At 26.0% G+C, this 12,421-nt stretch overlaps 1 protein-coding gene across 3 annotated transcripts; it reads left to right on the top strand.

The window, feature by feature from the left end:
• Positions 1–4,375: 4,375 nt before the first annotated feature.
• Positions 4,376–8,784, top strand: LOC109812729 (heat stress transcription factor A-4c). Of its 3 annotated transcripts, none has more exons than XR_014430389.1 (4): positions 4,376–4,494; positions 4,681–5,321; positions 5,444–6,449; positions 8,124–8,511. XR_014430389.1 is itself a non-coding variant. In XM_020376762.3 (3 exons), the coding sequence occupies exons 2-3, from the start codon at positions 5,103–5,105 to the stop codon at positions 6,392–6,394; spliced, it is 1,170 nt and encodes a 389-aa protein (XP_020232351.2). In that variant the 5' UTR covers positions 4,377–4,494; positions 4,681–5,102; the 3' UTR covers positions 6,395–6,611. The 3 variants fall into 3 exon arrangements, 1 of the variants encoding a protein (XP_020232351.2); XR_002240944.3 differs by lacking the exon at positions 8,124–8,511 and adding an exon at positions 8,583–8,784 and having other exon boundaries at positions 4,377–4,494; XM_020376762.3 differs by lacking the exon at positions 8,124–8,511 and having other exon boundaries at positions 4,377–4,494; positions 5,444–6,611.
• The last annotated feature ends 3,637 nt before the right edge of the window (positions 8,785–12,421 follow it).

Consider the following 12,421-nt stretch of genomic DNA (forward strand, 5'->3'; position numbering starts at 1 on the left):
ATATATGTATATATGTGAATTATTTTTATTTATTTACTTGAACTCCTTTTATGTTTCTTGTTTTTTTTCTTTTTTTTTTTTCTTAAGATTACAATGGATCGTCGACAAGCAAAATAATATAGGAACCTTCAAAGGTCAAAGATCTTTTGTTATAGCACTTCCAGATGTTTCAACACAATATTCTTTAAAGGTCATGTGGTCATCACATTTTCTCTTCCACCCATCAACTTCCTCAACCTCCTTTATTATATATAATTTCTATTATGACTTGTAATTATGTGAATAAGCGTAAATTAATAAACTACTCTTTTCTTTATTTTCAATTACATTGGTATTATAAAGTTATTTAATTTAAATAATTACTTATAATATTTTTTAAAAATAATTAAATAATTATATGTTATACTTAAAAAGAATAAATGAGTGTTACAAAATATCACATATAATTATTACACTCAAGAATCATCCATTTTTACTCGACACAATTTCAAATATACTACTAATAACCAACTTTTTCATCTCACAAGTCCAACCAATTCAACCATCCAAAAGTATATACAAGCCGAATTCAACATCTATAATCAATATCAATCAACAAATATTCCTTATCTCAAATTGTCTGAAAAAAATCAATGAAGAGGAAGGAAAATCAAAAGTTGTCGTCATACAACTTTTTTCACTTGAGATTCTCGACCTCTGAGTTTTGAATATTTGATCTCTCAACTTTACTTAGCTACCGAGAAAGGTTAGAGACTCTAAGGAATTTAGAAGAAGAAAGAAATCTTCTTGCTTCTAAAGTTCCTCTATCTAACTTCTCTATAAATTTTCTTAAAATATGAACTTACATATTATGAACTTATGAAGTTCATTTCTTAAGAAAAACATTATATACTATTTCCTAAACTTGGCCAACTTGACCCTAATTAAAACTATTTAATTGACAACTTAATTCTTAAGTATCCCTTAACCTTTAAAGCTATGAAACAATAATAAATATAACAATTCAATAATTAATCAACACATATCATATAATTAATCAATAAAGCTTAAAATAAATATTATAAGAGACAATTTCTACTAGAAACAGTTATTATAATAAACAAAAAACATAAAATTAGACCATATGATTATACAAATGAATGTTCTACTAATATTACTGTTTTGAAAATTAGATCAGACCAACCAGTTTGACCAATCAAATTAGGAATCGATTCGGGTGCTAGCAAGAATTGGAGGATTTTATAACTAGTTGAACTAACTTAAAATCGATGATTTAATAAATCGATTTGAACCAATCCTATTAAAAAAGTTATTTATAAAACTAATTTAAAATATTTTAAATAAAATAAAATACATATTTAATAAAAAAATTATAAATTGAATTAATTACTTTATCGATTATTTTTAATATTTTTTCTTATAAAAACATAATTAATAATTTATGTTAATTTGTAATTTTTTATATCCTGAGTTTTATAATTTATTGGGCTTTAATATATTTTTAGTCCCTCAAATTTAAGATAAATTTATTTTTAATCCTTCAAATTTAAAATTAGTATATTTAGTTTATATAATTTTAAAAATCTTGCTTTAGTCTTTATACTCAAATTTTATTAAGGAATATGTTAAATATTAATGCATAAAATCTATCTATTAATATTTCTGTTAAAAAAAACATCATATTAAATCCAACTAAAACTATATAACTATCTCAATCTGTCACTTTGAAATATATTATTGATGGCCCGAGGAACTACAACAAGATTTTTAACAATTACAAAGACTAAAAAAATAATTTTAAAATTTGAGGAACTAAAAACAAATTTATCTTAAATTTAAAAGACTAAAAATATATTTAAACTTTTATTATATATAATTTTAAAATTTTTATTCTTGATATAAACTTATTATTTTTAATAGAAATTGTGATATCCTACTAAAATTTAAACTTAAATATTATACTATATTAACTTTTATATATACATCAATATTAAGGTTTAAGAACCTATAAATAATATCATATTTGAATTTTTAATATTATTAAATTATGACATTATATTAATGTATTTAATATTAATTTTATTAATAATTAATAATTATTATTATTTTATTAATATTAATTTAACTACAACTCAACTATGATTAAACTATTGATCTTTAAATTGATACCTAAACCAATTCAATAACAACTCCAATTTTAAAAATATTTATTAATATTGTAAGTTAGTTATGTAGTATTCATGTGGCTATTTTAAAATTAATATTTTTTATAAATTTTATCTATTTAAATATAAAGTAATGCTTTATATTTTTATTTTTATTTCTTACGTCGATGACTTGTTCTGAAGTGTTTTTTTTTTTTACATAAAGTTCTTACTTCCTATGAATATACATCATATAAGTAAAATGAATAATAAGGCAATCACATGGGACATATACATTGCATGCGTTATATATATATATATATATATATATATATATATATATATATATATATATATATATATATATATATATTAGCAATCTTCTTTCAATAAGTTTGTTTTACTGTAGCATAAAAATATTAACAAATTTGATAGATTGTACTATATTTATTCATGAAATGGTTATGATCGAAGTGTCGTGGGTAGTTTTTCTATTCATACTTTAATGATTTGTCTCCTAATTAATTCCGATAGACTAGTGTAGCAAAGTTTGTCATATATGAAGATATGCATATGTTCCTGTCCTGTGTTATCCTTAAAGAAAAATGAGAGAAAGAACTCTGTTTACTTTATAAGTTTAATTTTGCTATATTATTAGCTTAAACATTTTATATTTTTATTATTGTTAATTAACTAAAAATCATTTTGTATAACTTTTAAAATAATCACTAAAGGTTAACAATCTTAATATATGAAAAATCATAATTAGATAATAATTTTAAAAATTACAATGTCTTTTTATACTAATTAAATTTTTATTTTATTGAAACATAGAAGAAAAGAAAGAATTGGTACAGAAGACTTATTTATTACAACAATATTGCATCGGCTATGGTCTATATATATATTTTTTTAATTCTTTCATTGTAATTGTTCGCGCAAAAATAGAAAATAGAAAATTAAAATTGTAAAAAACATGTACAATCAATTAATTTAATTTTTTAATCTTTTTTTACTGAATAAAACTTCAAATTCATCTCATAAGATTCACTTATATAAAAATTATTGAATACAATTAAAATTCAAATAAATATATTATAAATATGATAAAAAAAGATTTAATCTCATTATTTTTTAGTTGTTCATGAAATATATTTTTACGCAATTTTTAAAATATTTATAATCTTTTTAAATTCAAATATTAATTACAATTTTCAATTTTCACATAGGTAAATATAATATTATAAATATCACATTTTGAACTAGTCAAATTCAAAATTATGTTACAAATTTAAAAATGATCATTAAAAGGATCAAATTAATTTAAATATAAAATATAAAAGATTAAAATAAATATTGTAATAAATAAATAATCAAAATGAATCTAAAAAATAAGATAAATGACAGAAAATAATTTAGTCTAAATACTATTAAGAATTTGAAAAATATTTTCAATATAAGAATAATTTTCCTTTTCTTTTAAATTTATTTAATTAAAAGTTAGTTAATAAATCTCATTTAAAATATTTTATTACATTTTTGTACTAATGTCTAATATTAAATTCTGTTATTTATTAGAAAATGTTGAATACTTTAAATATAAGACTTTTCCTTTTCTTTTATATTTATTTCATGAAATTTTTTATTAAATAAATTTGAGATATTACATTTTATACTATTGTCTAATATTAAATTATAACAACACTCAGAAAATATTAAATATTTTCAATATAAGAAGACTTTTCCTTTTCTTTAAATTTATTTCATAAAAAATTTATTATTAATGTAAATTTGAGATATTTCGTTACATTTTTTCACTATTGTCTAATATTAAATTCTATTAATGATTTCAAAATATTAAATGCTTTAAATATAAAACTTTGCCTTTTCCATTTAATTCCATTTATTATTTTTAACTTTTTTATTTTCCAATTTTAATTTTTTTAGTAAATTAGAAAAATAAAATATAATAAATATTATTTTACTTTTTAAACTAATAATTCAAGGATAATCACAATATCGTACTTATTCATGAACTTCTAATCCATGTACGAGGTCAAAGCAACAAAATTCCTATGCAGCCTGTGCTCGAGGAGTTGGATACTCTAGGAATTATTTATTTATTATTATTGTGTTATTTTTATTTTTTACATTCTTATTCTTCTTCTTTTTTTTTTCAAATAAAATAAACCATAATAAATAAGGTTGAAAAGAGAAATCAACTGAAAGAAGAAAATTCAGAATTGTCTACCTCGTAGCCTGGAAGGATCCAAATATTTGGAAGCACTTACTGACCAAAAGATCTCTTTTCTCTGCACCTTCTTATCCGTCTATCTCCCCATCAAAGATGGTAATTTAATTTATTTTAATGTCCTCCTTTTAAAAAATGTTGAAATTAAATATTCATTTATTATTTACTTGATCAGCAAGTTTTTTTTTTTTTTTTTTTTTAAAAAAAACTTTATGGATTAAATGATATTCTATTTTCTCTGATAAAATCAAGTCATTTATATTATACTGTTGAAAAATTGGTCAGAATTTAAGCTTTTGGCAACTATGGACAGAGATATGAACTTTCCCTATTCGGAAGAAAAGCTTCCACTTTCAGCTTTGTAGTTGCATTTGAGCATTTGAATCTGGAAAAAGGTTTCACCTTTGGGCGTTTGATTCAACGCCAGTTGTAACTGGTGGAGTGGAGGTAAGGTTGTGAGCTTTAATTTGTTTGAGTGAGGGATTCTGAATTGAAAATGGGAAAAATGTATCCTTTGTTTGGAAATTATTAATTGGTGTTAACTGGGATTGGTGAAACCCAGCGACGAAGGAAAGGGGGAGGAAAAGGAAGTAATTTTTTTTCTTCTTATATATGTTATTTTGTATAGGTTAAAGTTGTTTAAAAGTGAAAGGGTTTTTGAGGGTTCACTTTGCTTTGGGATTTGTGTGTTTTGCTTTGGAGTTTGGATGATGGAGGAAGCTCAGGGTAGTTCCAGTTCCCTGCCACCTTTCCTCACCAAGACTTATGAGATGGTGGATGATCCTTCCACCAATTCCATTGTTTCCTGGAGTCCCACCAATAAGAGTTTCGTTGTTTGGAATCCACCGGAATTTTCAAGTGAATTGTTGCCCAGATTCTTTAAGCACAGTAACTTCTCCAGTTTTATAAGGCAGCTCAACACTTATGTAAGTCAATCCAATCTTCTTCATGTTAATGTATTTGATAACATATTATTATTCTTATATTCTTCCTTTCCTTATAAAGGGTTTGATTGCTTGAACTATGTCATGGTTTTCTGTTTGATCAGGGGTTCAGAAAGATTGACCCTGAAAAATGGGAATTTGCAAATGATGATTTTATAAGAGGTCAACCACATCTTTTGAAGAATATCCATAGGCGTAAACCTGTTCATAGCCATTCTTTACAGAATGTCCAAAGTCAAGGGACTTCTCCGCTGACTGAAGCAGAACGGCAGAGTTTGAAGGATGAGATAGAGAAGCTTAAACAAGATAAAGCACAACTTCTTCGGGAGTTGGAGAGGCATGAACAGGAGTGGAAAATGTATGAAGTGCAATTAAAATGCTCAAATGACCGCTTGGAAAAGATGGAAAAGAAGCAAGAAAATATGCTTTCTTCTGTTTCTCAAGTGCTGCAGAAACCTGGGATTGCTTTAAATCTCTTGCAACTGCCAGAAAACATCATGGATAGAAAACGAAGGTTGCCAAGAAGTAGTCTCTATAGCGACAGTGCTAGCATTGAAGATCATATGGAAATTTCTCCAGTACTACCGAGGCAAAATGCACAGGGTTCCTCTATTTTAACATCAAACATGGAGCGATTGGATTTGCTCGAGTCATCCATTGAGTTTTGGGAGGAAATGTCACATGATGTTGACACTTTTTTGCAAAGTCATTCAAACTTGGATTTTGACGAATCTATGAGTTGTGCAGATAGTCCAGCTATATCTTGTGTGCAACTAGATGTTGAAGTGCAGCCTAAGTCACCTGGAATTGGCATGAATTCTGAACCAGCTGTAGCTGCTGTTTCTGATCTTGATGCATCGAAAGAACAACCTGTGGGAACAGCCCCTGTGGCTGCCGGTGTTAATGACATATTCTGGGAAAAATTCTTGACAGAAAATCCTGGTTCATCTGAAACGCAATCTGAAAGAAAGGATTCTGATAGCAGAAATAATAGGAAATTTTGGTGGAACATTAGCAATGTAAATAACCTTCCTGAACAGATGGGGCAGTCTTAGTCAAGCAGATTATACTTCAGTTGTGATGCCCTACAATTTTATGTAATAAATATAGGTATGCATGGTTGGCTTGGTTCTGCTAAATATAAAAATACCATATTTTTTTTTGTTAAATAATTGCATCCTCTATAGAATTTAGTCAATTATTATACTGTTCAATTAAAGTCTATTTTTACCCTGTTAAAACCTGTACTTAAGTGTGGTTTGTTTTTCTACATTTTTTTCCCTCCGTTCCATTCTTTGTTACTTTGCCATACAATATAAACCAACTGTATATACCCTCTGTTGCTGTCTCCTACAGGGAGTTACTCAATATTGAAAGTGGAAATTAGTTTTTTAAATTGTAATCTAGAATTATAGATGCCCTGTGGAGGAAAAATGGTCTAATATTGACATTTAAAAGTGTTCTACAATGGACTTTATGTATATCGTGTAATGGATGAAATGAACTGTAAATAAGATAATTGATAATAGAATATATATCCTATATCGCACTACTTTAAAGAAATAAGTGTAGTAAGTAGGTAGTAAGTACCTCTTACCATGTTAAGAATTATAAGGTTGAGGAGTGGTACTTCTTGTCCCTTGCTCTTTATTATGAACATGAATATTTTTTTAGATCATGTAAGACTATGTTGCTTTGCTAATTAGGATAGAAAGAACTGTTTATTAATGAATTTATGAGATTTAAATGAAACCAGGCTTAAGAGTATTACATTTAAAAACAGATTACTGGAAATAGATACAAGATATTGCAAGTGTATATTATCCGTTCAAATTTTTTCATTCTATAATTTTCATAGATCTCCTTATTAAAGAATTTATTGAGACTAGAGATGAGAGTATGACATTTAAACAAGACATTACTGGAAACTAGGATTTTTCATGTAAGGAAATGCAAGATATAATTATTTATGACTGTGAGCGAATAATTATAGTTCTATTTTCTTTATTTAACAATTTTCAGGGGTTTTACGTCTTTCTGTCTATATCACTATTTATTATAGTACAAGAAAACTACGTATAATTTGAGATTGATCAGTGACCACATACAAGTACAAGGTGTATGGAAAGAATTTCTAGATTGAATGGTGATGACTTGTTATGATGTGAAAATAATTTCTGAAGTTCTAGTCTATATTACATTACATTCTTTGTTCTTGTATTTCTAAATTGTGTTGGAAGTCTCAGAAAATGTTGATTGCTGACTTGTAGCTTAAACTTAAACTGAGACTGACAAGAGAAACATTGGTGTAGATTGAGAATAAAAAATTTTATGGACAGAAGTGATGCTTTGATTAGTTGAAGCTGTTAAAGTAAGTTAAATCTGCATTTGCATGTATAATGAGGAACATGAAAGATTCATGCTTCATGCACAATCAAATACAAACACAACAGAGACTATGAATATTTATTTTACATATGAAGTATGGGAAATTGATAACAGATGGATCATTGATGTCAGGAACTTGTGATCTCTGTCTGACTATGTAAATTATTTTTATGAACTTTCTTTAAAATAAATTTTATATTTGTAACAGTCCATTAAATCTATACTGAATCTGCAGAACATGTCAACCATCCCATTTTGCTTTTATGGTGCAAATTGTCCATTTTAATAATTTTCTCTCCCTTATTTTTTATCATTGCTATTGTTGATTCTCATGGAGTTCTGCTTATCTGGTTTATATTTTTTGCCTTTGTTTGGATTTTACTATTGCTTGTTTAGATGAGCTCATTTCAGGGGCAAAAAAGCTTTTTGCAGTAGCTTTTTGAAATAAAGGGGAGAACAAACAATTATTTCCTAGAAAAAGCATCTGAATCAAACATGCAGAGTTTGTTTTGGTCATGATTCATGAAGCTTTTTGCTGTACCATGTGATGGCATGATGAGCACCCAATTTCTTAGTGGACTGGACCTCTTTTCACTCTTGGTTGTGAATTGTAAATCTCTGTTTATTTCAATAATGTTTATTATGATTGAAGCTAAATTGAGCTGAAGTGGGTGATTGTATCCTGTATCTAGAGGTGTACACCCAATTATCAGTTTTTGTTTGATTGATTGTAATTTGTAACCTATTTTCATCATTTAATTTGACTACTCTAATGTTGCTGTTACTGTTATTTATCTGGGTGTTAGATGGAATCTGAAACAGCTCTTTTTGACCAATATCTCTTTGGTATTACAGGACACTTCCACCATTGATTAAAAGTCAAATTGGCCAATTCTATTAGAATATGGGTTCAGACAACTCAGGATACTGATGGAGTAAACCAGTTTAAATTGATTTCTAATTTTATGCTTATATTTTTATTTGTTTGAAAAATCTTGAGGCAAATAATTACCTACATAAAAATATGTTAACGTCTAGGTTGTTATTTAATATTTTATTATTGGTTATTTTTATTTTTTATGTTAATTGAAATGTTTGTTTAGTTTACTTATTTTTATTTTTATTTTGTCAGAATTATTTAATATATCATATAGTATTACAAACATATTTACCAATTCGATGGTGATTATTCTTAAGAAATTAATGTGATTATGAGAACATTGCTTACAGACTTCAAAGTAGAATTTTCAACATAATTTCAAAAGTATTATTTTTCAGAAGATTTGTAAGTATCTTTGTTTAATTTAATAATGTTTCCTGTCAATCTAAGTGTATAAAAAATTAAACGACGTCATGCATTACGATTTTATTAGGCTAATGTAATATTCTCGAATACACGGAACTTCGCCAAATGGTCTGTGCATCCAGGAATACATTGAAATAATTTTTTTTTGTATATAAACTAAGCCAAATAAAATTTTTATAAGCAAAGGTTTTATTTCAAACTATGGCAGTTGTATTTTATAAATTCAACCACAGCTTCCGTGCCTGGTGAAATTGAAGCACACTTTTATATCTTTCTTCTCAACTTTCTCGAAGTTTCTTATATAAAAATAATAATAATAATAATATAAAATTACACTACAACAAAATTTGTTATTAACGATAATTATTTAATGACAATAATTTAATTGCCGTCATATATAAAAATATTAATGGTTAATATATAATAGCGACTAAAAATATATTTATACTACACTAAAGTTTACTATTAGCGACAATTATTTATTAGAAAAAACTTAAGTTACACATCGATTAGAGATAAGAAAATTAAATAGCATATAAGTGAGTAATAACTATCACCTTAAAGATTCATTTTATAGGGTTGACTCCTAATTCACTATTCTAAATTAGTATCAAATAATCCATTATTACCAAGTTTAATAGTGCTATAAAACAATTAGAGAGCAACTTTCATCTTATAAATCTCACATTTCTTAAGAGACAAGAAAATTAAAAAATATATAAATAAAAGACAACCCTTATCTTACAAATCTTACATCGAGTAGAGATAAAAAAAAATATAAGTTATGAATTTAGAAAAGGAAATTATAGGAATAAATTATTTAAAGTAAAGGAGACAATTGAAAAAAAAAAGTTTTTTAATAAATTTTAAAATGGTTACTAAAATTGTCACTAAAAAATAAGTTTTTTTGATAATTTAGTAGATCTTTACCAGCATTTTATATAAATGTCAGTAATAGTATTAGGATATTAGATACACCGGTCATTATTTAAATACTGGTAAAAAAAATAATGACTATTTATATGACCGCTAAATAATAAATTAATTGTCACACAAAACTAATTTTGGTGTAGTGTGAAATGATCATTAAATTATTTTTGCTTGCCACTTGTAAACAATAAAAAGCAGAAGTTGCTCACAAGTTGTGTGTTATCCATTAATTTCACTTTCACGACCCACTGAGAGTGAAGCTGAACCTCTTTCGTTCCTTGGTCAAACTAGTGGACGTGACCCCGTCAAACCGTAGACTTTGACCAAAGTGGAACATTGCATCAGCAATCATGCATTGTGCTCGTAACCATACAATTTGGCTCTGAAAGTGAGAAAATATGTGTAGGTTTAATCCCTATATTCACTTTAGTTATGGAATATGTGCAAAATTTAGTACAATTTATATAATTTTACCGATAGTTAAGATTTTTTCATGGTTGAATTCGCACATTGCCCACATGGGATGCTAAATGTTACATTTGCGACTACATATATGCAATTTATTCTTTAAATATATGCGAATTAGTTCTTCCATTGGAGTAGTTAAGATTATCAATATAGCTAGAATGATTAAGTTGATATTTAGGAAAGTTAAATATAACAAGGAACATGCGTAGGTAAATATAGATGGAGAAGTGAAAGAGAACAATAGAAAAGTTAAAGAAATAATTAGGATAGAGATAAATTAATTTTCTAAATTAAATTATTTGAGTTAATAATGTTCATGGTTATTAGTTATTAACTTGTTCTGGTAGGTTTGCATGTCAAAGTATAAAGTCTTCTAAAACACACACACAAATATGGGCATATATTGTATTAAATATGGATTAGGTTTCAAAAAATGGTTAATTTTGGAAAAATATGATGCTAAGTCGAGAGTTAAATAAAGTATTTTTTTGCTATTATTTATTTGAGGTTTAAGTTAAGAAAAAAATAATGTATATACTATCTATATAAATTATACTGTCATTTAACTATTAATTACATAGCAACTTTCATAAAATTCGTATCGAAGATGATTTTTAATTATTCAACGTTGACAATGCATATCCGTTAATAATTATATGTTGTGATAAGAAAAGATAAATAAAAAATATATATACAGGTGTTAGTAATGTGTATTAAATAGTGGGTGTTGAAATAACATTCCTACTTTCTTTGTTTATGTCTTCCCACGCTATTTTACATCAAACTTCCCAAATGCTTTTTTATTTGTATCATATTTTTTATTACTTTTTATGTTCACGTCTATGTAGGTACGTTTTAATATACCATTTAATGTTTTATGCTTGTAGTTAATGTGTCAAACTCGACGATTTTGATTAAAAAAAACTTAAATAATGGACAAAAGGACTAATTTATAATAAATCTTGCATATTTATTAAGAACTAAATAATATACATGTCATTACTCATTATTATGCCAACTCAATCACCTTTACACGAACTTAACAGTTGTGGACAGAATTTATAGTGAATTTTATACATTTAACTGATTTAAGAACTAAATTGGTAATACAACCTTTCGGAGAATGGATAATAAATAAATACATATTGCTATTTTTTGGAGATAAGTTATATATTTACTCTCATTTTTCATTAGTTCAAACACATTCTACAATTAGAATAACTATATGGGGAATTTAGTATATGGGGAATTTAGAATAACTATATGAGAATATAAATCAGTGTTGACTCAATTAGAAAGATATTTGATAATGTCTTGAATGAATTAATTCAGTTTATTCACAATTAACTTGGGTTTTAATTTTTAAACTTAAACTAACCATTATGGTTAGGTTAATTCACTATTAACTTGATCTTACGATCCCATAAATTTGATTTCTTTAAAGTACTGGATGCACTTTAGATGATCAATTGCAGAATTATAACCATTTATTAATTGAGTAAGAACTTTCAAGATGCAAGCACATAATGTGGAGACAAATATATAGCTAAACATTTGATAATATGCTCAAAATTATGTCCATATTATAGGATAGCTAGTAAGGCTATATGGTTCATGAAAATGCTAAAGAAAAAGTTTTAATGACTTACAAATTGGTTGGCACCAACAAATTGTTGATTTGTGAATCTAGCTAACCTAGCATTGTAAAGCCCTATAACAATAATTATATATTTTCTTATATAATATTTCACAATTATATTATTAATAATATTTTTTTTTTAAGATAAAGATAAAGATAAAGAAAAAGAATATTTTGTGAATTTAATACATGATATATCGTTCTAAAATATTTACAATAATGTATTATTTTATACAATATTTTTTTCTTTCACTTCTATTACAATATTTACATTGATAGTAGGAATAAATTTACAATAACAAATAAAATTATAATAGATTCATCAAATAGCCTCCACATCCAATTCCTTCC

The sequence above is a fragment of the Cajanus cajan genome, chromosome 1 (assembly GCF_000230855.2).
Source record: "Cajanus cajan strain Asha chromosome 1, NIPB_CcT2T_4, whole genome shotgun sequence".
Classification (NCBI taxonomy): domain Eukaryota; kingdom Viridiplantae; phylum Streptophyta; class Magnoliopsida; order Fabales; family Fabaceae; genus Cajanus; species Cajanus cajan.